This window comes from Rutidosis leptorrhynchoides, chromosome 1 (assembly GCF_046630445.1).
Source record: "Rutidosis leptorrhynchoides isolate AG116_Rl617_1_P2 chromosome 1, CSIRO_AGI_Rlap_v1, whole genome shotgun sequence".
Classification (NCBI taxonomy): Eukaryota; Viridiplantae; Streptophyta; class Magnoliopsida; order Asterales; family Asteraceae; genus Rutidosis; species Rutidosis leptorrhynchoides.
The window spans coordinates 567,107,769-567,132,092 of record NC_092333.1 but is presented as its reverse complement, the minus strand read 5'-3'; the positions used below and the strand labels follow the sequence as shown (position 1 = coordinate 567,132,092).

At 33.5% G+C, this 24,324-nt stretch overlaps 2 protein-coding genes across 2 annotated transcripts; one reads left to right on the top strand and one right to left on the bottom strand.

Moving 5' to 3' along the window:
* Positions 1 to 7,165: 7,165 nt before the first annotated feature.
* Positions 7,166 to 12,472, top strand: LOC139881617 (protein FATTY ACID EXPORT 3, chloroplastic). Its single transcript, XM_071866066.1, has 7 exons — positions 7,166 to 7,576; positions 8,533 to 8,926; positions 9,026 to 9,193; positions 9,624 to 9,670; positions 9,803 to 9,840; positions 10,408 to 10,514; positions 11,905 to 12,472. The coding sequence occupies exons 1-6, from the start codon at positions 7,328 to 7,330 to the stop codon at positions 10,499 to 10,501; spliced, it is 990 nt and encodes a 329-aa protein (XP_071722167.1). The 5' UTR covers positions 7,166 to 7,327; the 3' UTR covers positions 10,502 to 10,514; positions 11,905 to 12,472.
* A 4,521-nt stretch (positions 12,473 to 16,993) lies between these two features.
* LOC139881612 (vacuolar-sorting receptor 1-like) lies at positions 16,994 to 23,625 on the bottom strand. Its single transcript, XM_071866060.1, has 12 exons — positions 23,101 to 23,625; positions 22,039 to 22,731; positions 20,474 to 20,562; positions 20,290 to 20,359; positions 20,112 to 20,195; positions 19,580 to 19,656; positions 19,405 to 19,486; positions 19,234 to 19,316; positions 18,670 to 18,736; positions 18,409 to 18,537; positions 18,192 to 18,298; positions 16,994 to 17,257 (listed from the first exon to the last, which is right to left on the bottom strand). The coding sequence occupies exons 1-12, from the start codon at positions 23,384 to 23,386 to the stop codon at positions 17,156 to 17,158; spliced, it is 1,869 nt and encodes a 622-aa protein (XP_071722161.1). The 5' UTR covers positions 23,387 to 23,625; the 3' UTR covers positions 16,994 to 17,155.
* Positions 23,626 to 24,324: the final 699 nt, after the last annotated feature.

Genomic DNA, 24,324 nt, shown 5'->3' with positions numbered 1-24,324 from the left:
CTCTAGACAACGTTTTCTTTTTAGAACATTTGAATCTCCCCACACTTAGGTAGCTGTGGTGTCTAAATTGTGATTAACTTCATTGTCAATTTCTTTTGGACCATAATCAACTTGCATATCCGTGACTTTTGCTTTAAGCCATTGGTCGGATTCTTGTGTAATATTCACAAATTCAACTAGTTTCGCCTTTTTTTGGGCGATAGATTGGATACTAACCGGTTACATAACTTAAAGTTCCCCTTAGTTCTAGCATCGCGAATCCGTTTAATAAGTTTCTTCATTGAACTATTAATAACTGGGTCATTTAATTTCGCATCAACAACGGGGTTCTTTGTTATCAAGTCATCATTAGGTGTCACTTCATCTTCCCCACACTTAGGCGTTTTATTATTGTTAAGCACTACCGTTGGAGTTGGTAAAACAACATGGTTCTTACCAATCATTTTTGTTGGTTCAACGGTTTTGGTTGGTGGAGATTTAAACTTCCGACTCACAAAGGTGATCGATTTTTCATTATCACTAAGTGTCATTCTACCCTCTCTTACATCAAATAACGCCCCGGTGGACGCTAAGAATGGTCAACCTAAAATTAGAGGAATGTTTGGGTCCTCTTCTATGTCAATGACAATGAATTCGACTAGAAAGGTTAAATTACCCACTTGAACGGGTAGGTTGTCAGCAATTCCAACTGGGTGCCTAATGGTTTGATCAAAGAGTCGAACACTCATCTCTGTTGGACTTAACTCACCTACTCCTAATCTCTTATATAATGAAAGAGGCATAACACTCACACTCGCACCTAAATCTGCTAGTGCATCATACATGACACAATCACTAAGTAGACAAGGAACAATAAATTCACCTGGATCACCCAACCTGGGTGGAGGTTTCGGTGGAACTGTCTTCACCGGGTTTACTTTTACGGTTTTTGTTTCTTGTATTTTCTTATTCTTCTTCTTCTTCTTTCTAGAGGTATCACAAACTTTATTACCTATTACTTGCTCATACTCAACTCCTTTTCTTGGAAACGGGATGGGTGGTCTGTATGGTGCCACCACTGGCTTTACATACTCGGGTGGTGGTGTTGTAACTTCTTCATTGTTACTCACATCGAAAACCTTCCCATCTTCTGATGATGGTTTTTCAGAATTCGTTGATACCATATTAACATTCTCATTCTGAGGATTTACTTCAGTATCACTCGGTAGCTTTCCTTGTTCCCTCTCACTCATCATGCTAGCAAGAGTACCTACGTGTTTTTCTAGATTCAAAATGGAAGCTTGTTGAGTTCTTAATGACTGATCAAACCTCTAATTTGTTTGGGTTTGAGATGTAATAAATTGTGTTTGAGATTCCATTAGCTTTGCCATCATTTCTTCCAGATTTAGCTTTTTCTCTTCGGTTTGTTATGGTGGTTTATATAAGCTAGGTCTTTGTTGATTGAAAGTGTTGTTTTGAGTTGGTTGGTTATTCGGACCTTGTTGGTTGTACGAGGTATTGTTGGGTCCATTTGGATTGTAAAGAATGTTTTGATTTCGATTAAAGTTCGGCCTTGGAGGTTGATAATTATTTTGATAATTATTTCTCAGCCTTTGGTTCATGTAGGAAACATTCTCACGTTATTCCATCGTTTGCTCGATGTGACAATCTTTTGTTAAGTGTGGTACACCGCATTGTTCACAACTGATTCGTATTGCGTGAATATCTTTAGTCATCTTTTCCATTCGTCTCTCGAAAGCATCTATTTTTGCGGAAACGGAATCAAAGTCATGGCTAGAATCGGCTCTAGCCGCTTTAGATGATCGAAAAATATCTTTTTCTTGATGCCACTCATGTGAGTGGGATGCTGTGTTATCAATAATTTTGTAAGCTTCAGTTGCGATTTTCTTCATAATGGAACCACCAGCTGCTATGTCGATGTCTTTTCGTGTAGCAATGTCGACACCTTGGTAGAATATTTATACTATTTGATAAGTGTCTAAACCGTGTTGCGGACATCCTCTTAACAACTTTCCAAATCTTGTCCACGCCTCATATAGAGTTTCATTTGGCTTTTGTGTGAACGTAACAATTTCTCCTTGAAGTCTCATGGCTTTGGATGCCGGAAAGAATTGTTTAAGAAATTTTTCAACTAAAACATCCCATGTATCAATCGCCCCTTCAGGTAACGGTTCTAACCAATCTTTGGCTTCTCCCTTTAAAGTCCAGGGAAATAATATGAGATAGATCTGTTCATCCTCAACTTCTCTGATTTTGAATAGAGTACAGATCCTATTAAAGGTTCGAAGATGTTCGTTTGGATCTTCTTTTGGCGTACCACTATATTGGCATTGATTAGTTACCATGTGTAGGATTTGTCCATTGATTTCATAATCTGGCGCATTAATATTTGGCTTAATAATGGCGTGTCCTTAGCCAGTGTCTGTGGCTCTCATTCGGTCTTCCATACTTAGAGGTTCTGTTACTTCCATAATTGAATTTGTTGAATACGAATCACTAGAGAATTCTGATTTAACGGTTTGTTCCTCGACAATCTCTGGATGAGTAATTTGTGGTTCCGGAGGAATGATTAGTGATTCAGGATCTCTGAATTATCCTTGAATATCCTCCGGGTTCTCAATTGTGAGGTCGTGTTCAAAAAATGGATTATCGAAAATTCGAATTGGAGTACTTGGTAGACTAGATGATGATTCTAAAGAAAAATCAACGGCGACAATGTTGGCTAGATGTCTTGATCGAGTTACAGGTGGTGAACGTATGAAAGGTGGTGAACGTTTTGCTCGGTGCATTCACTGAATATCCTATTAGTTATAAAAGATAAAAATTATATAAGCTATCAAATTAATAGACTTTTCTGATTTTGCCCACGTTTCGAATAGCCAATAGATGCAGCAGGTAGCCAGGACCCTTTAAATCGGAAGCCCACAACTCGCCACTAACAAATCCAACTATTACTACGAACCAGAAAATTTTGGATGTCTATCAATTTAACCGCTTAAAATAATTTTTCGTTTTGAAATTTTAGAGAAGAAATAAAAAATTCTATGTCCTAAAAACTAGAGCGTCGAGAAATAAGAAAGAAAAAGAGTGCGTCGAAAAACGTCGAAAAAAAAGGTCGAAAAATAATAATAAGAAAATAAGCGTCGAAACTTAGAATTCTAAAAACTAAAAATTAAAACTTACGTCTAAAGTTATTAAAGCTTAAAATGAATTCTATATCCAAAAAGGCAATAACTTAAAAAGTACTAAAATCTTAAAACGGCGTCGCAAAATTCTAAAGCACCTAAATCTTAGTCTAAAGAAAAAGCGCTTAAGGGATTTTAAGGCAAAGCCTAAAAATCTAGAGCTACTATGGCAAAATACTAAGTTTAAAACTAATACGAACGATAAAAATACAAATATTACGAATAAACGATTAAAATATACAATTTATAAAAATTACACAATTTATGAAAAGTAATAAAATTACAATTCTATAAAAATATTATTTTTATATTATTATTTTATAAAAGTATTAATTTTATAAATAATAAAACTAATTGAAACTTAAAAAATACAAATTTAATTAAAACTTAAACTAATTATTAAAATAATTAACCCTAATTAGGGTTTAATAATAATAATAATTAAAATTATTAACCCTAATCCGTACCAGCAGAGGGATCAGACCTGTCAGACAGGCTCATGCGATCGCATGAGTTCTACGTTTATGGGCCATGCGATCGCATGGATTTGGATACCAGGCCAAATTTGGGCTGCTACAGTACGGCCCGAATTCTATTATATATATATATATATATATATATATATATATATATATATATATATATATATATATATATATATATATATATATATATGTATATATATATATATATATATATATATATATTTTATTTTTAATTTATTTATATAAAATAAATAAAAACTTAATTTTTAAAAACTAAAATAGAAATAGAAAAACTTTATATTTTAAACAAACTCTTAAAAATATATGTATTTCGTTTTTCTTTTTATATTTTTGTATTTTTAATATTTAAAAACGTATTTTTACAAAAAGAAATTAAAACTTAATAATTTTTTTTTATAGCGTTTCGCTTCGTCGATTCCCCGACAGCGGCGCCAAAAACTTGATGTTAAAGCAGAGGCGTACGAAATACTATTATTGTTTATTATGAAATACGGCGAAATTACACAAGTTTTATTTATTTATTTATGAAGTGGATATACCTAAACCTTGCTACAACACTTATAGGCAGTGTACCTAATCGTAAAGTAGTGTAGTTTTTAGTAAGTCCGGTTCGTTCCCCAGGGAGCTAGCCAAGTTTAACGCTATATTTTTTTACAACTATATTTATATAAAATATATATAATTATATATAGTAATATTATTATAAAAGGGGGTTTTACCGTTTAATGACCGGTTTGTCGATTTTAAATAAAGCGTAAAGATAAATGACGATAATATAAATGACAGAATTTAAATTGTGATAAAGTAAATTGCAGTAATTAAAATGATAGTAAATAAAGGTACGATGAAATATGAAATAAAAGTATTATGCTTATTTAAACTTCCGTAATCATGATGTTTGACGTTTTGATTTTAATTAATTGTTACCCGGGTTAATTGTCCTTTGTCCTGGATTATTTGATACCTATTTGGTTTTTGTCCATAATAGTCCATCGGTCATAATTATAAAATGCTCGTCAAATTAACCTTATTCCCGAAGTCAAATATTCCAACTAATTAGGGATTCGAACTGTAACAAGGTTTTAATATAATGTTAATAATTACACCAGGTTATCGACTGCGTGTAATCCAAGGTTTTAATACTTCGTTAACAATTACATCAATTATCCTTGTATGTAATCCACCCCTGTTTTAATGAGATATGAATATTAATTTACCCACTTGATCAGAATGAATAATCAATTACCCAACCCGAATAATTAATTAAATGATCGTAAAAGATGTCGTATAAACGTCACTAAATAGAACATACATAATCATTTTAATAATTATTAGATTAACTAATTTGAAGATAGGTTCGACAGATTCTAATGAATTGTCATTCGATTAGACAATACCCCCTATCTATTAATAGTCAATAGTCCAATGTCCACAAGTGTCGGTCTTTTGTCCAAACCTTAATTATGGTACAAAATCTAATAACCCCGTCTTAATATTTAGTCTAACATCACGATTACTTTGGCTCAAATAAGTATAATAATAACTTAGTTACGAGACATTAATTTAAAAAGGAAGAACATAGCTTACAGTGGTGATTAATCGCGTAGCGTTACACGGACAGAATTTCGAATTAAAACCCGTAAAACATTCTTACAATAACCTTATTATTATTAACTTAAATTAAAATTAAAATATAATTAATAATATATATATTATATTGTTTACAGAAAGAAAGGAAAATGAAAAAGAGGTTGATATTGGTGTAATTAAAACGTCGAGCAAACTGCCTTTTTATAATACTTGGCCTGCTACAGTAACTCATGCGAGTGCATGGGGTTTTAGTGCAAATCTCATGCACTCGCATGGGCTAATGCACTCGCATGGATTTTATGCCTATTTCCCATGCGATCGCATGGCCGTCAGATCCAGCTCACATATTTTTTGTTTTCTAGCTTGTCGACATATTTATTAAATATATATATATAATATATATAATATATATAATTTGGGGGATGATTCTCACACACTATTTTTCGATCCTCACATACCCTTTTACCCTATTATTAGGGAGTAGTTCAAGTAAATTGGTGTGTGAGGATCAAAAAACAGTGTGTGAGAATCATCCCCCATATAATTTATATTAATTATATATATATATTATATTATATTCTTGTGCATAGTTGACTCGTAATTTTAGGACCGTTGACTCGCGCGTTGATGCTCGGTTTATGTCTCGGTTCCGGATTTTTGAACGTCCTTTCGTACGCGGAGATATCTTGTACTTTGCGTTTCACGACTTGTACTCTTGTAATTTTTTAGACGTTTCTCATCAATAATTCGAACCACTTGGATTGTACTTTGTACTTTTTAGCTTTTTGATCATTTGCGTCTTCAAATCGTCGCTTTCTTCTTTTGTATTCGCACTTATTTATTTAAACGAATATTACATAAAAATAGAACAATTACAACTAAAAGCTTTACATATTGGAAGGATATTGTGCCTAAATATATGTTCATTTGAAGCACTATCACTAACGTGAAGGCTACTAGCTTGCATGGTTCTCAATCACAGATTGAAGAAGTTCACGCAGGTCACTCTATATGTAATGTTTATTAGAGGGCCATGAATAGCTCTCAATTCGAAAAGAATGTTAACTTTGGATTAATTAAGCCGCATTCTGTGTCGGTGCTATATTTTTAGGCCCGCTCGGATTTGTTGATTTTGACCTGTTAGTTTTAGGTTTGTTGAAGTTTTTTTTTCTCTTTCCCATGTCTGTATGTTTTTAGGCTTCAAATTATATCAATTTTCATAAAAAAATAAAAATAAAAGCTTATACTCCGTATTTCGTATTGCTCAAAGACTTTCATCAATCGATGAAAAACCGAACTTACAATATAAAGAAAACTTGATTGGCTTCGCAACTAAAACTATACAAATCCTAAACAACTAATAAAGTTGTCTAAAGACAAACAAAGTCGATCGAATAACAAACCGAAGAAGAAGTAAACACAAAAGTGAAAGGACGCTCTAAAGTGACCGAACAAAAACAAATAAACCATTAACAATCCAAGACAAGACACCAACCTAAAGTGTGTAATGAAATTTCGTATTATCATTATTTAAGATAGTACTCCCTCCGTCCCAAATCTATTGTCCATAGATAAAAAACACGCAGTTTTATGAAATCCTACTAACTTCATTCTCCACCAATAATATATCTTCTCTCTCTAGATTAACTTTTTTTCTCTCTCTAGATTAACCTTTTTTGATTGGTTGAAAAAGAATCTGAACAATTAATTTGGAACATCCCAAAATAGAATAATGGACAATAGATTTGGGACGGATGGAATAATGTTTTTCGCCGAAAAAAGAAGAAGCACATCGTACAAGATCCAGTCGACCCCACTCTCGCACTTCTTAAAATATTCATTACGTGTCAACAAATTGAAACTTTTCCTTAACCCACTCGGCTCACTTTAGCATCTTCCACCCTATTATCCTTCTTCAACAACTTCATACACTTCATTGTTCCCTTCGCGTCTACATCTATCCCGCCGTTACCCACCACGCTCATTTTAGCACCACCCCTAATCACTTAAATCCCCAAATAACAAAACAAAACCCTATCAGTAAACATGAGTAGTAGCGCAATTAATACAATTACAATAACAAACCCTAACCCTAACGACCTATGTTTAAAGCGAGCTTCAATTGAGTCGGTGTGTCGGGTCGGGTCTATTATCCGGAGTCGGAACTCCGGTTTACTCACACTTTCGGTATCTGCTGCTGGTTATCCGAAAGGACTTCGCCCCAATTTATTTGTTTCCGGTTCGGGTTACCGTAACCGGTCTATTTTTTCCTTTGCAGCATCTCACGAGGATTCGGTTAGTTGAATTCTGGTTAAAAGTTTGTTAATTTAATGTACTCTGAATATTTTATATTTTGAAGGCAAAGTTGCTGTCTTTATATCTTAATATTAGCAATTATTATATACTGTAGTAATAGTTGTTCAATTAGAAAATGAAAGTGTTGAAATTATATAATGCTGACAGTAGAGGTAACTTCATGATGGTTTTAAATTTTAAGTAAGATTGGATTTACAATGTGGTAGGTCTGATACTAGTTTGAAGTGCTAGATTTTGGTTTTTTGAAATGGTTTTGTATTTGGGAATGTGGTTCTGCAATTTTTAATTTGGATTTGATTGAAACGTAGATAGGAACGAAACATTGAAGAAAGTTGCAGAAATTGCTAAGAAAAGTAATCAAAGATCCAAACTTTGACAATATGGTGTACTAAAAGGTGTCCCTCTTATAAGGGAGTGAAAATTTATATAATCATAGGGAAAGTTTGTCGAATTGAATTGTTGTATTTGGGTACTGAAATTTGTTCAACACTTGAACTTTTCATTGTATCGAAACGACTTCCCTTTTACTTTTGCATCTCACCTCCCCATAACATTCGGGGGATTGAGTATTGTTGCTGTTGTTGTTGTACTTGAATATGTCCAAAAGTGAGCATCCATCTTTTACAAGTGTATGAATTATTTTTGTACCCCAGATTATCAAATTTTGTAAAATTCCCTACCTTTCTTTGATATTATCTCAAGATTGTAAAATATAAAGATGTACAACTACGGGTGAATATGTGATGTGGCATAATGGCATTTTTAAATAAGTTAACTAAGTACCCAGGGTAGGCAGAAGTAGCAGTTTTAGAATATATTATTATAGTTAAAGTTGGTTCTTGTATGTGTGGATGAATATCTTACATGTTTAACTAGTCTTAGGCCCATTAAGGATAAGGGTAATGACTATTGATGCTTTCTGTTTGCATTATTAGACGCCCTCAGATATTGAAATAGAAGAGGAAGCAAGTAAGTTGAAAGATAAGGCTGAAGAATCTGAAGAAGCCTGGAAACAAACTTTGGCTTCTTATAAAGAACAAGCATTCAAAATGCTGAATATTTCTCAAGAAGCTTATGAAGAGTATTTAAAGAAAACTTTAGTGGTACTGAAGGAGACATCTGAGCGATTGAAGATCCAAGCTGATAAAGCAAGTGAGGATTTGAGTGTGATTGCTAAGGAACTTAGCGAAGAAGGTAAAGTGTATTTGTCTGCAGCCGCCGAAAACTCACCCGAACCAGTGAAAGATATCGTTGAAACATTTGCTTCTTCAACCGATGACGTGAAAGATGTATCACAAGTACTCGACTTTTACGTTGGTATCCCATACGGTAAAGTTTTCACGTCATGTATCGGTGTTTATCGTTCAGAATGGTTGACAGTTTCTTGATGTGATATGTACATCTTGATGTGTGTTATTATGTTATCAGGTGGGCTGCTTACTTTAAGTGGTTTTCTTTCGTTCATGATCACTGGAAGCATTTCGGCTATTAGATTTGGTGTTATTCTCGGTGGAACTCTACTGGCGTTAGCTGTTTATAGTCTAAGATCATGGAAAAAAGGGGAGTCTACATCGGTTGCTTTGAAAGGCCAGTCAGGTCGGTTTCATAATAACTACGTTTTGATTGTATCCAACTCGTATGTGCTCGTGTGTTATCTGTTGTTTCAAAACAGCAATATATGTGATCTGATATTAAAACTAATTGCTAAGTGGTCTTCATATTGTTTGCTCTTTATAAGCCATCAGCGATTTGTTATAATAATAGGGAGCTGATGGCCAGTTCTCTACATGTTTTATAATTCGAAAGAACCCATGTTTGATGCTTAATATTTTTTAATTAATAATCACCTGTCTTCTGACTTTTGGTGTCTGAAGTCTTAAGAACAACTAGTGTGTGTTAAACGTTTTGGTTGGATCTGCAGCTAAAGATGCAGATTGCATCCTTTGTAGCATGTTTATAATCTTTTGAACCATAATGATTGTTTTTTTACTTGTATGGATTTGATGAAAAACTGTGGATTTTGCAGTCATTGCTACAATATTGTTTTTGAGGGATTTACGCCTTGTGTTCACGGTAAGAATGGCAATGACCTTAATGAATATTTGTATTTATAAATATCTCTCCTTATAAATATATATATGCTCTTATATGTGTGAACTGTAATTTTCATGACACTAACATATGTTCCGTTCCCATTCTCTACAGAGGCCGGCACTCACCAGATATATTGCAGTTATAATCAGGTTTGAAATATTTCTCTCATGTATAGCTTTAAAGCATTGTATGTTATGGTTTCGTAGTTTAGCAAATAGCAAGTTGTTTTTGCTAATTTCTTCGGAAAGTTAAGTACTAAACTAGATGCTTAATCTCGTGTATATAAAGACATTTTACTCGGTTGAAATTATGTTACCTTAGCTAAGCACTGGTTATGAAAGGAGTTATAGTGTTAATATGGATTCAGCCAAACCATAAGACAAATATATGCTTTTACATTTTTTTATTAATTTTCTTCAGTTCTTTTTCAACTGTCACAATCGAACTAGTATAAAATGTTTTAAATGACACAACATTGTGATAGGTAAGAAAGTAAGTGATGGGATCCAGAGGGTGTTATCTAAGACTACCCGTAATGACACCTGATGTGTGTTACCGATTTATTGTCATGTCGATTAATCCTTCTTCTGTTAAAATGTCTTAATTAGCATCTGATCTTGGACTTTAGTGATTCGTGTTGGAAATATTGTTACATTAAAATTAAAATTACTTTATTTAAAATTACTTTATTTGTTTTTTTCGTTTTCAACATGCAGTGGTGCAGCACTGGCATTCTATGTCTATAGAATCGCATACTCTGGTGGAAAATCAACAGGAGGATCAAGTTTTGAGACCGAGACAGAAAGTTAGGTCTATGTTTAAGGTTGGTAGTTGATCTGTATCCATGTTTTTTAACTGCAATTTGTAACTATCCATTGAAAAGGTTTTCTGTGACATGTAGTTAATATCAAATCATAAATAATGAATTTTTATAAGGGAATTAGTAACTTTTCAAAAAATTTGTCTCCTCAGATTTATTGAGGATGATAAATATTAAAAATGTTTACCCTCTCAGTTAAATCTCTAGCTGTTCAATTTAGATCTTCGGATCTTTTTAATTTAAATTCCCGTTTTTCCGCATAAAAAAAGTTAAAAAATTTCTTGCTGTCCAATTGCCCATATGATGTAGTTGGACATATTTATTAATTGGTGGGTACATTTCAATTTCTTTTTCTAAACTCGATCATATATTGATTTTTAATTCTAAGCCACATATATATCTTATAAATTTAGCATTTTGATCTTTAGTGTATGAATTTATTTTGGTACACATGTGTATCTTATATAATGAATAACTTGTTCCATCTCTAGATATGTCGAATGTTCGTGTGTCGTTTAAGCAAGGTTGTAAAAGTCGTGAGTCGGGGATGCATCGGTCGAGACCTAAAAAGGACGCGTCGACCGAGTCGGGGACGCGTCGGTGACGCATCGGTCGTTGACCAACGTTGACTTTATTAATAATTTCTTGAATATATATTTATATATGTATAAAATAGTTGATTCTGTACCATAAATTTCTTAAATAAGAACTTGAATTTAAATACAATCAAACTTCAAACTCAATTAATGTTACTGAGTACATAATCAGTAAGGACACAGAGAAAATGGCGGCCCAAAAAATGAAAACAAACCCTAATTTTAGAAACATATCACATCTTGACGAAAATTTGACTGATTTTGACCGTTTTGACCAACTTTGACCGTCTTTGACAGACTTTGACCGAATTTTTAGCTTTGACCGCCTTTTGAGGCGTTTTCAGAAAAAACGGGACGGAGAACCCAAAAAAACGACGCATCGGCCGACTCGTCGGCCAAGTCGGCCGACTTTTACAACACTGCGTTTAAGTTTAACTTCTTTCTTTTTTTCTTTTCGTGTTGCCAACAAATATGTCGTTGAGCCTATTTAAAGCTTGATAAAATAAGTGAATTTAGGTGTATTGCTCTTGACCTTAACTGGCAAATTTTTATACTACATTCTCTTAGTTGCCTCAAAGTTGGTCTCTTTTATATATATATATATATATATATATATATATATATATATATATATATATATATATATATATATATATATATATATATATATAATATCCATATTGTGTTTGGTCTGCGTTTATTAATTTACAAATATCTAAAGTCCTTTCTGAAACGGTGTGAAACAATTTCGGTATACTCCACAACTTACAGTTTCTAACTACATGTATACAATCCAGGTTTGTAGTTGTGGCCTTTTGTGTGATGACTTGGATGCAGAAATTGGTGTATGCTTCTTCAGATTGAAATCTCGCACGTACATGCATGTTTTAAGACTTATTATCTTATCATTATTAATGTTAGGAATTCGAAAATAATCGCCCAGATCACCTTATACGCTCATCGTGATGTTAGAATAACTGCTTTTGGCAAGCAAGAGTTACATCATCGAACGAGTATGCCTGTAGTAGGTGCATATGTTTTGTGGTCTTAATGTAATTGGTGAGAGAATAGGTTCAGAATTTTGTTCTAGTTTTCTTTATTGAGCTATAAACATAATGTATTTGGGATTTTGTTATTCAACATTTTAGTAAACCGCATTTCGCTTTCATTTTCGTTTTATATGAGCTACAAACTGCAAACTGCTTTCATTTTCGTTTTACATGAGCTAAAAAGTTAGAGGGTGTTGGCTTTTTTGACGAGTTTAGGAATGGAGGATTGAATTCGGACGGGGTTGGAATCGAATCTACCATTATGTTCAAGGCGATTGCGGATGATGGCAACAATATTTCAAACTTGGGCTCTTGAGTAGGATTCTTGATGGTTTAATGTTTGGTTTAGCTATAGTTCGGTTTTATGTTTTTTGGTTTCTTTGTTATGCTTAATCCACGTCAAGGCTCGGGTTTAGATAGCGTCTAGGTTCGTTTTGGTTAGGCTTGTTTTCTGTCTTCGAGCCTTGTGATGTGATGATCATTTTGTATCTCGGTTTTCTAGTCTCTTTTTGGAGATTAAGATTTTATAAAGTTATTGTTTTTTTGCCAAAAAAAAAAAAAAGGTGGTCTGTGCATCACTGCATCTTGCATGCTGTGGGTCGGTAGGGTATACTTCCTACTTGTAACCTTTTTTTCTAAAAAAGTGAACTTTTAGACAATTTTAGAGGAGCAAAACAATCAATATCCCATTGTTATATTGGAAAAACTGAAAATCTGACATATTTTTATGTTGTTGAAAAACATTTTCGATAAACTTTACTATTACATTTGACCATTGTTTTGTAAGGCTTTTAGGGTCATCTTACTTAATAAAGAGAGAGAAAAAAAACTGAGGTATTCTATGGTGTCAGGGTTCTACTAAAGTAGCTTGGAAATTTGTGTGTAAGCCTAAAGACCAAGGAGGGTTAGGGATAAAATCTTGAAAGCATTTTGAATAAAGTCTGCTTGTCAAAAAGATTTGGAAGATTTGACCCGAAAAAAGTCACTTTGGAATCAATGGGTCATTTTGAGGAAAGCAAGTCATACATCTGCTCTGACAGTTGTGGTTGGAAACAAATTCATTATTTAAGGAATAAGGTTAGACCTCATGTTTATCATAAGATTGGGAATAGACAACTAACTTCAATGTTGTATAATAAATGGACAGAAATTGGTCCATTAGCTAATTTCATATCAAAAAGAGAGATGTATGAAGCTGGACTTAACGCATATTTACTAAGAACTTATTGAGATTAATTTTCTAGAAGGGATTATTCGGTCAGTTTTTTTGCTTGTTTACTTGGAACTTATTCGCTCTCCACATCTATATCTGGGGATTTCTAAGACACCCACAAAAATGATGTCCTCCCCACATAGATGATTTAGACAAAATTGGTCATATGTGTGTTCATTTTTGTCTTTTTCATCCATGTGTTTTAAAAACTACAATTTTCATCCTTAATAGCGTAAATGTGTTCCAATTTAGTCCTTGCGTTAACGAATGGTTAAATTGTCCGATCCGTTAGTGAGAGCTCGTGCATATCACGTAACTGTAAGCCGTTTCATATTCTAATGTATAATGTATTCTTCATAATAAACATATACCTGATATGCGGTTATATTCATGTTCTTTTGTTACATTGCGATTAATCTAAGACAGAAACGATTTCAATTGCTGAGCATCGTGGTTGGATTAAGAGACCGGAGTTATGCGATTACGATCATCAGTACGCTTATCGTAACCCTACTAACCATAAGCGTACAACATTTGGGGTTTTTGGATTTGCACAACAAAACTGCCTCACTAGGTGATTTGGGGTTTTTATTTTTTATAATAATATAATAATAAAAAAATAAATAAATAAATAAATATAATATAATTATTAACTAACTATTATATCAAGGGTAAAGTAGTCACTATCATTAAGTCATTTTATTCAACACAAAAAGAAACAATATTTTTTCACACCTTACTCCGTATATTCTTTAAATATCCATATAGTCATATATGTCATACTAGTTAAATGACCCGTGAAATCACGAGTTTGTTTAAACGAAAAAGTTTAATGACATGTTTTAGGTATTAAGTGAATGTAAATGCTAAATTCATTTATTTTAATGACCCGTTTGACTAAGAAACTTGTCGTTTTTACAAATATATAAAATAATGTATTTTTCGCATACATATGTAACGTAATTAATATCGTAAAAAGAATCCATATTTAAATATTAATAATATAATAATTATAATTATTATTATTATTATATTAAAAGTAAATAATAATAATAATAATAATAATAAAGTTCGCTCAAAGTTGAGTATTTATATTTATATTTTTAATAATAATAATTATTAGTAATAATAAATGTCTTTTAATTTTTTTTAGATAATTAAAATACAAATATTATATAAAAGTTGTACAATATGCTTTAAAATTTAGGTGTTCTGTAGAAGATTTTACAATTTAGAGAGATTAGTATTTTCTTTTATAAAAGATTTTGAATTATTTTTTATATTAAAATTATGACATCGTCATTATGAAAATTAAAAGGGAATTAGCTTAATGATAACATCATCAATTTAGAGCTTTATATGACTATATAGATAAGTGACTTAATGACAAAAAATAAGTGAACATACTATCCTAATCTAATCATTATTATTTAATTTATATTATTACATTATTTTAAAATAAATAAGTTTTCTAAAACATGGCAATATTTTGACCAAGAAATTAAGTACGAATATCACAAATTTGAAGTCGTAGTAGGGTTTGTCACCGGACCAACATGAGCATAATTTTAACAACAATTCATGATCGTATTACACACTTTGATACCATGTCAACTTACTTAAGGGGAAAAAATGTAAATTGATTCATTGATTAATTATTTTTACAAATGAACATTTATTTTGAGTTGAAAAAAATTAAAATGAAAATGTTGTTTAACTGGTATTGGATGAGAATGCCAGGTCATACGAATGTAAGATGTCCAAGCTGCACAGTCTCACAAGTCTACTATCATCAGTTTCGTTCAATCCCCAAGCAAAGGGCTCGTGGACTCAGGATTTAGCTTTAAACGGAACCTTCACTGTCAAGAGATTGTCTACAATTATCGATGGTCGACTGCTAAACTTTTCAGGCTCCAGAAGGCACGAAACATTAAAAAATAATCTTGTTCCAAATGAGGTGTTTGTGTGGAGAGTGTTGAAGAAAAGAATCCCCATTCGCGTTGAGCTAGACAAAACAAGAATTGATTTACATAGTATTAGGTGCCCTATTTGTGACGACGATCTTGAAACGGTGGAGCACTTTTTGATATTTTGTAATCATTCCTTGGATGTTTGGTCTCGTGTATTCAAATGGTGCAATTTGGGTGATTTTTCTAACCTTGGCATAAACGAAACTATTCGAGGAAAAGCTCCATGTAGATGTCATCATTAGGCTCGAAAGTGTGGCAAGCCGTGGAATGGGTGTGTGCTTATCTACTTTGGAGGAATCGGAACACGAAGACCTTCCAAAATAGAGGTTGGAGTACTGCGGTTACTCTAAATGAAATTCAAGTTAAATCGTTCGAGTGGACCTCCTGTAAAATAAAAGGAAGTTAGATTGGCTTGTGTGGCTTTCGAATCCAGCTACATATCTTGATCTAAGTTAGTTTTTCTGGGTTGCGAACTCTGCATCCCACGTCGTGTATGTTTTAGCTTTGCTAATGTAATCAGGTTTAGCATTGTCTTCTTCTTCGACCACTGCTTGCTTGATAAAATAAGCTTTGGTCATGCATTGTACATTTTGTGAGTATAATATATACGGTGCATATCATTTGCTTTTTGAAAAAAAAAAAAAAAAAAAAATCAAAATGTTGTTTTAGTATGGAAGGAGTATAATAAAGTTGAAGAAGTTAAAAAAAAAGACAAGGGAAAGGTAAAAAAGATCAAAGACATAAAAAAAACCCACACATTTTTTTATTTTTATTTTTGGCTGAAATAACTATAACATTAAAACATTTTTTTTTATCAATAGATGAAAAAGACAAATAAAGATACAATCGAACCAAAAGCACTGCAAGGCTCGGAAACAGTAAACGATCTCTATCACTAAACAAATAGCAAAATCTAACTAAGCCCGGGCCTTGAGCAACCGGATCACTAAAACGATCCTGGAACACTATAACAATCAGATACAACAAGCAATACAAAAACTCAAATCTAACCTAAACTGAACCCAAACAAAGAGAAACAACCCAAAATACACCAAAACGAGCCCAAACTACCCAACAACCGATTTACCTTTCGGAGTCTTGATTTTCGAAGTCTTGATTTTCGGAGTCTTGATGGAAATATGAGAATGAGAAAGACTATCCTTGATTGAAGCGTAAATTTTAGAGCTATTATTGATTAAGAAAAAGTTGAGGGACGAAATCGACAAACTTATCCTTGAAGTTTTGTCTACAGGAAAATAGAACAAATGATTAGTCATTTGGTTGGGAAACTCGTACAAAACAAATGTAAATTTATTGTATATAAAACGTACAAACATAATTTGAGAAACCAATTCCAAGTTTAGATGAAACGGCCTAAGAGATCATGTTTCTTACTCCGTATTTCATAATCAGAACACCTTTTATGAAACCATCCCCATGAACGTTTCAGTCCCTACGAACAACTCAAGCTAGAACGTTTACGAGTTCTAACCTATAAGCAAATACACTCATTCAAGCTACCAACCAATATAGTGACTTCGATTCTGAATCACTTTAGTATTATCCACAAAAAGTTAACCGTTATTTATTCTAGCATGCTAACTTTAAATAAGTTCCCCCAATCACATATATCTTTTGTTTTGTTGACTCTGTATCCTGAAAATATCATGAACTTAAGAAAAGGTTGACATATACATACACAAAAGCATGTCAAAAGTTGAAAACTAGAAAATTACAACCCTCTAATTAAATAAACTTTGGGCGTCGATCTTTAAACCCGATCTCTCAATTTGTATCTTATTGAATGCATCTTACTTTACACGCCTCCACGAGTAGCACCATGGACTTCAATCTCCGACTGGTTGTCCAATGGCATGTACTGCGCCATGATAGCTCGGATCTCGGAATCCATGTACGTCTGCACATTATATTCGTCACAAACAAAAATTTGAAAAAAAATAATGGGTTTTGGAAGGTTAAATAAATAGGTTTGGTTTGATCGGGTAAACTATTGACGAGTCAAAATGTTAAAAAAAATTAAACACCGGTATAAAGCTTAAGACGTCGAACTTTAACATATAAACAACTAAAAAAAATTCGGTCGGGGCGGCAACCCAATTGCTCTACACTGGATCCGCCCATTTCTACGTGTTCGCTAAATTAGTTAGTTTGACTCACTTGACTGAAATTAATAAATAAAAGGGTGTGTATGGGTGGGTGCGTGTGTGTGGTGGGTGTGGGTGTGTGTGTTTTGTGTGTCTCGTATCGTTCGGTGCATCTTGGGGTCATTATGGCTGAGGATTTACTGTTTGATTGGTATTCTTCTGGCTGTGTCTTCGGGGATGTCTACCGTAAAGATGCATAGTGGTGTTTGGTTTTGTTACGGGTGGTTGGCTCTTTGCTCGCGCAACAACTACCACCGGGGATGCCTTTCGAGTTCTGTTTACAAGGTCCTTTGGCTCTATTTATTGAGGCAACACCAAGCGTCGATTAAGTGGCGTCTTGACTGCCGCTTAGAGCCTAAATTGTTTTTCAGGCAAACTTTTAAACCCATGAAAATCTAATTCTACCATTTTCATGGCGTCTTAATTTTATTTTACTATTTTTTTATTTAAAATAAAAATTTCCTATTTTTTGGCCGGAGGTCCACTCGGAAGCAATCTCTTTATCCGCCGAATAAAGAGAGGGATGACTTTCTCTACTTTGCTTGGTGGAGAAATGACTTGTTTTTATTCTCGGGTAGGGGAAGGATTGTCTACATCCAACCTCCCCATACATCACTCAGTTGGTATTGAGTTTTGTTGTTGTTGTTGTAACCAAATATATCCAAATGTGAAGGAACGATTGCTTACCCGGACCCTGTACTTATAGAATGCATATCCTGCAGCTCCAGCAGCGGTCAAACCAAGAATGATGACCCACACAAATCCCCAACTAACTTCCGATTTACCGTCCTTGCCTATAAATTCCATGAGATATAACAAGTTCATATGGGTACAACAAACAAACAAACATCATATATATTGCAAATTACAATATTGAATAGGCTAGAATATGAGGTGGACTCACTTATACAAGTGTCATGTTCTCTCATGTAGAGCAAATTACCAGCGCAGGTACACTCGTAACTACCCCATGTATCCTTGCATTTGCACTCCGGACACTGACATGCTGTCTTCTCTTTGCATTCATCAACATCTGAAATATACGCACGAAGATCAGAATATATTTAGCGAGTGTGACTCTTGATAACGACATAAAGAGTATGTGTAACACCCAATACATAAATCTTCCTGAATACACACACACGCACGGGGTGAGAAATAAGACCTTCACAACTGTTAACCCCATCTCCTTTGAAGCCTGGTGGACACTTGCAACCTTTCGTATGGTCATCCTACAAGACATTATAATAGTGAACAAAGCAGTTTGAGGACATACAATAACAAAAACAGAGTAAAGATCTATGTTAAAAGTATTTAACATTTGACGGCAGCTGGCGATTTCAACCAAGTTAGATATGAATAGGCTTGAGCTGCCGTCTCATCGAACGAGTCGAATAAAAATACCAGCTATGGTATAAAGTCACCCAAAATATAGTTTTAATACATAAAATCTTTAAAGTCATAATTATTCAACTATATAGATTAATAACGTAGTAAAGGCTAATACAATAATAATTTACAGATCAATAAAATTGAAGAAAATCGGTGTTTGCAGGTCAGTCCAATCTGACCCCGCCCAATTTTATCCGTAAAAAATAAATGAATAACCGGTTAATTTATACATACACATATATATATATATGTGTGTGTGTGTGTGTGGGGAGAGAGAGAGAGAGAGAGAGAGAGAGAGAGAGAGAGAGAGAGAGAGAGAGAGAGAGAGAGGACTAACGATACAAGCAGAGTAGGTCCTGCCCTGCTGGGTGCTTTTCCAACAACCTCCATTGTTAACTTCACAGCGTAATGCTCCTGAAGCTGCAACATACAAAATCATGTAAAAACTCCAACTCTAATTGGTACAAGTCATATGGCTTCAAAAAATAAATAAAATAAAATAAAATACCTTCACAGTGTTTATAACCATCACCAGCGAATTTTACACCCTGCACAATCGGGCATTCACAAACTCTCCCCCGGAATGTATCCTATAACACCCAAAAGATAAACCCGTCACATAAGAACAAAACTCAACTTGAAAGCCGAGCATATAAAGGTAATAAATGTTTACGTAATAGTACCCTGCATGCTGTAATATTAGCAGCTTTGTCCATCCAGCAGCCACCGTTGTTTTCTAGACACTCGTTTGTTTGTATTTCTATAAAAAAAATTAACATTAATCAAGATAAATTAATACACACTAGGTACAACAAATATCAATGATTATAATCCCCTACTAGTTTTCCAGCCTCACTTTTCAGTTAATTACAACGTGAGAATGAAACCAGTTATTAGTCAAATACATTTTTCGCAACATACATATTTTAGAAACATTTGATTTGAAAACTAGTTACGGAATGTGCCCTCAAAATCAACTTTCAATAACCCATAATTGTAAGCGCATAACGACAAATTTACCAGTGAAACCCTTAACCATGTAACAGGCCACTTAATTTCATAATAAACATATAACACGAAACAAAAGGCTAGGATACTAACCATAACTCCATCATTTTGAAAGTATATTGCAAAAAATTAGATATTGGGATTTAGGTTCAATTTGACTTGCATAATTAGTTGAAGTACCAACAAACAAAAAGCGAGGGTACTAACCATCACTCAAACATATGGCTGGCTCAGTTGTTTCCTCGAATCCTGAACAAATCGCCTTCAGAACTGCTTGTTTTGCAAGCTTACCTAAAATGATATAAAAGTTTGCAGAATATATTATGAAAACGGGTATTCGTCTAGTTATTAATCACGAGAATACTTTCGGTTCTTGACTACATACCCCTATATTGTCTGTTATTTATCACGAGAGTCGGCAGTATTGTAACATCCCCGCGCGAACCCTTGCCAATCTGCACAAATACAAAACCATCACCTAACGTTGCAATAACAAATTGAACCGTAATATATATTGTTAATTTTACTAGAGATTTGTAAATTGTAATAATAGAGACGAATATAGATACCTGTGCTTCTTGTTCAGCCTTAAGGACGGAGTTATCGACATCTGCTTCTGTATCACCCACACATTCATCTATTTTCTTTAGATCAACACCTGAGAATGAGAATACAAAGACGAATATTAGTTTAATATTTGAACTGGTCAACCGTTGGTACATGCTTGATAATATTTGGAATAATTTACAGATGGGTCACTCATCTTCACAAAAATGTTCAAGTAAATTACCAATATTGTGCAATTGGATTACTGAACTACAGTAAGTTCATAAGTTAAATAGCATAAATATGCATTTTTAATTTTTATAATGATAACGATTGAATTATTGAACTAAAATCATAAGTTAAGTAACATGATTTGCCTTCATAATCTTTATACCTAACTAACCTACCTAAATTCATAAGTTAAGTGAACTGATCTACGTATAATAATAAGTTAAGTGACTCAAACAAACATATTAATCGTCCAGTAACTAGTTGAACACTTGAACATATCCGTAAGACCGTAACATATATTAGCCTATCTGTCTATTAACCCATACTATTTTCTGCTTTAGTTTAACAAAAAAGCCACGTGTTAGCACATGCGTATTAGTTATTACTACTTTCTGTTAGCTTCAAATTATCTTATGTAAAATGTAATCTTATATGATATTAGTGGAGTAACAGCGTGATCTGATTATTGCACTTGATTTCTAAGTGCAACCTAACAAACCTTATTATAAAATACCTAACCAATGTTTGCCTTTAAGATTGGCAAATTTTGGGAAACATTGATGCAAAAATAAGCACTGGACTTGGACTAGGCATTCTGTCCAAAATAGACATACTTACAAAGCGTATTAGTCTATTCGACCCATTTATTGGTAAAATGAAACAATTCGGGTTGTATTTTGTCTAAAACAGGTCAAATGGGTTATAACAAAATTATAATTAAAAAATAATAATCAGGTTGAACATGTCAAACAGATGAAAGTTTTCCAAAATGGATTCATACAGTGGCGAATGTACATTGTTTTCCGTGGGGTCACTGGACACCACTAGTTCAAAAAATTTTAGTAGAAAATACCCTGAAAATTTTATATGACACCACTAAATTTAAGTGTAGAACCCCATATATATTTCGCATTTATAGTTTTTCTTTGAATTGTATAGGACACCACTAAATGCAACTACTCGGACCTCGTATATTTTTCGAATTTCTAATTTTTTTTAAGGTAAACAACCACTAAAATAGTATTTAATATAATATAATTAGTACTGGAAAAAAAATTCGGGGACCCCATTGAATTCTGATCCTAGAATCGCCACTGGATTCATATACATAGAACCTCATAAACCTTTTTATTCAAAATTAAGATCATCACTATAATGTTTTTAGCAATTTATTGAAATCCAGAGAAGAGAGGAAAAGATCTGTCCAAACCAACCCAACCCAGTACGACCTGTTCTACACAATTACCCATTCCGACCCGATACAACCGTCCCGTCTGTGATGCCACCTCTAACACACATATTAATGTTAGCCATTCATTACACATAGCCATATCATAAATCTAAAAATAAGACTCACCAAGTGACTTGATAACTTCATCTGCACACTCTTTTGTGTACTTCTGATCTTTCATCGGGCAACGAATAGAAAAATCCGTCACATAATCCCACCAAAGCCAAGGTTTCCCAGTCTCATTCGTCACTTTATAGAAACAAGCCTGTCGTAAATTTTGAACAACAACATCCTTACCATCATAACCTTTCGTAAAATCTTGCTCAGGATCAGGAGCACAATATCTTCCATGGTTAATACATTGCGATTTGCACTGTTTACTCAACGTAAAAGCCTCTGGGCAATACCAAGTGATATAATGTGGCGTAAACTGAGTGTACCCTTTTTTCTCGAGTATTTGAGCCGCACCTTTAAAGTCTTTAACAAAATTTATTTGACTGTCACACTTGGGCCCACACTCGTCGTTACTATTTGTCCAAAACTCGTACTCTACGCGCTCATCGGGATGAGGGAGAGCTTCTGTCCAATCAAGTTTTATATTTACCATATCACCCTTTGTTAAGGCTTTTTTAATTGAATCCCCGAGTGATTTGCTGATGAGAGCCGAAGGGATGGTTATATTTTGTAAGTAATCGGCACGTGCGTTTTCCTCTTCGGGCATATCCATGGTGATCAACGGCTCAGATCGATCGTCTGCAACAAGTATAGCTGCAGCTCCAGCCTTTTGTGCATTCCATGCCTTTAATGTGAAATAACAATCTGCCAATTCAACCGCAAACAAATCGTTCTTATGAAAACGTAGAAAGTAAACTTCAATAAACACCACACCTAGCAAGAATGAGCATTGTGGGACAAATCGTTCCTATCAAATACCAATAAAGTTTGTTTAAACAAGCATCCAAACACTCCTAACAATTATGCTAAAACTACATATGCAATTACATGCCAATTTTATATGTTTTGAACCATCTTTAGATTATCCAAATATAGTAACCCTTTAAGCAAGAAACCTTTTAATAGCAACATATAACCATAACCATATACTCTATAATTAGATAAAGCTCACTACAGACCATATTCAATCTAAAATCAGTAACAATTAACAAAATAATAGGAACAAAGCATTACCACCACGATCAAGAAGTGCAAAAACTGGAAGACCACCAGCATGTTCTGATTTCAATGAATCATCAAAAGTTCGACATGCCTTTTGATTCGATTTCGGATATCGAACAGAGCCAGTTAATGTTCCACCATATTGAGGAACACCAAAATTACCAATTGCACATTCATATGTATCTTTCAAATTATCAGGTGAAGTCACCCTCAAGCTATTCTTTTCCACCACAAATCTACCTAAACATGAATCACACATAAACAAAAACCAAACACAAAATATAAACCCTAACTTCATAATTTCTTCCTTTTAGTCAAACTTGACCAAAAGAATATGACCCAGATCAGGAAAGTTAAGCAAATATGTTTTCCTAACAAACCCAATAATAAAAATGTAAACTTGACGAGATTTCTCAAGATCTTTCAGTCAAAATTGACCAAAAGAAACTGACCCATATGATGAAATCAGTTAATCTGAAAAGGGTTAACTTAAAGATCCAATTTTTCGGACTAAAAGTATAAGATGAGTTTATGGTAAAATTAGGACTGTGATGAGGAAAGAAGGTAAAGAAAATTGGAAGTGTTTTTTTGTATACGTGTTATATATCGAATATCGAATGTAGATACACGAGTTTTTTTCAACAAGTGTTACCTACACGAAATTAAATTATATATTATATATATATATAGGATTTAAAACTCTTGGAAATTTGATTTTACTATTTTCATGGCGCCTATTATTATTATTATTATTATTATTACTATTTTTAAAACTTTTTTGGCCGGAGGTCCTCTCGGAAGCAATCTCTTTATTCGTCAAATAAAGAGAGAGATGACTTTCTCTACTCTTGAGAGTGTTTCACTCTGGGTGGAGAAATGACTTGTCTTTATTCTCGGTTAAGGGAAGGATTGTCTACATCTCACCTCCTCATACACTACTTATGTGGTATTGGGTTTTGTTGTTGTTGTTGTTGTTAATTACACAAATGGATATCACAGAATTATAGATGTAAAAAAAAAAAGGGTTTGAAATTGAGACTCGTGCTATAGAAGTATTCTAAGATGAATGGATGGATGAATATTAATTGAATATCACCGATAGAGATCTAAACTGCCCACTTGATTAATTAAGTGATTTAAGTCGTTTGTAGTTTTGTTCAATTAATTAATATTTAAACTTTAATTAATCTGCATGAAAATTTAACTTAACGCTGAAGATAAGAGTTTAATCTAAAA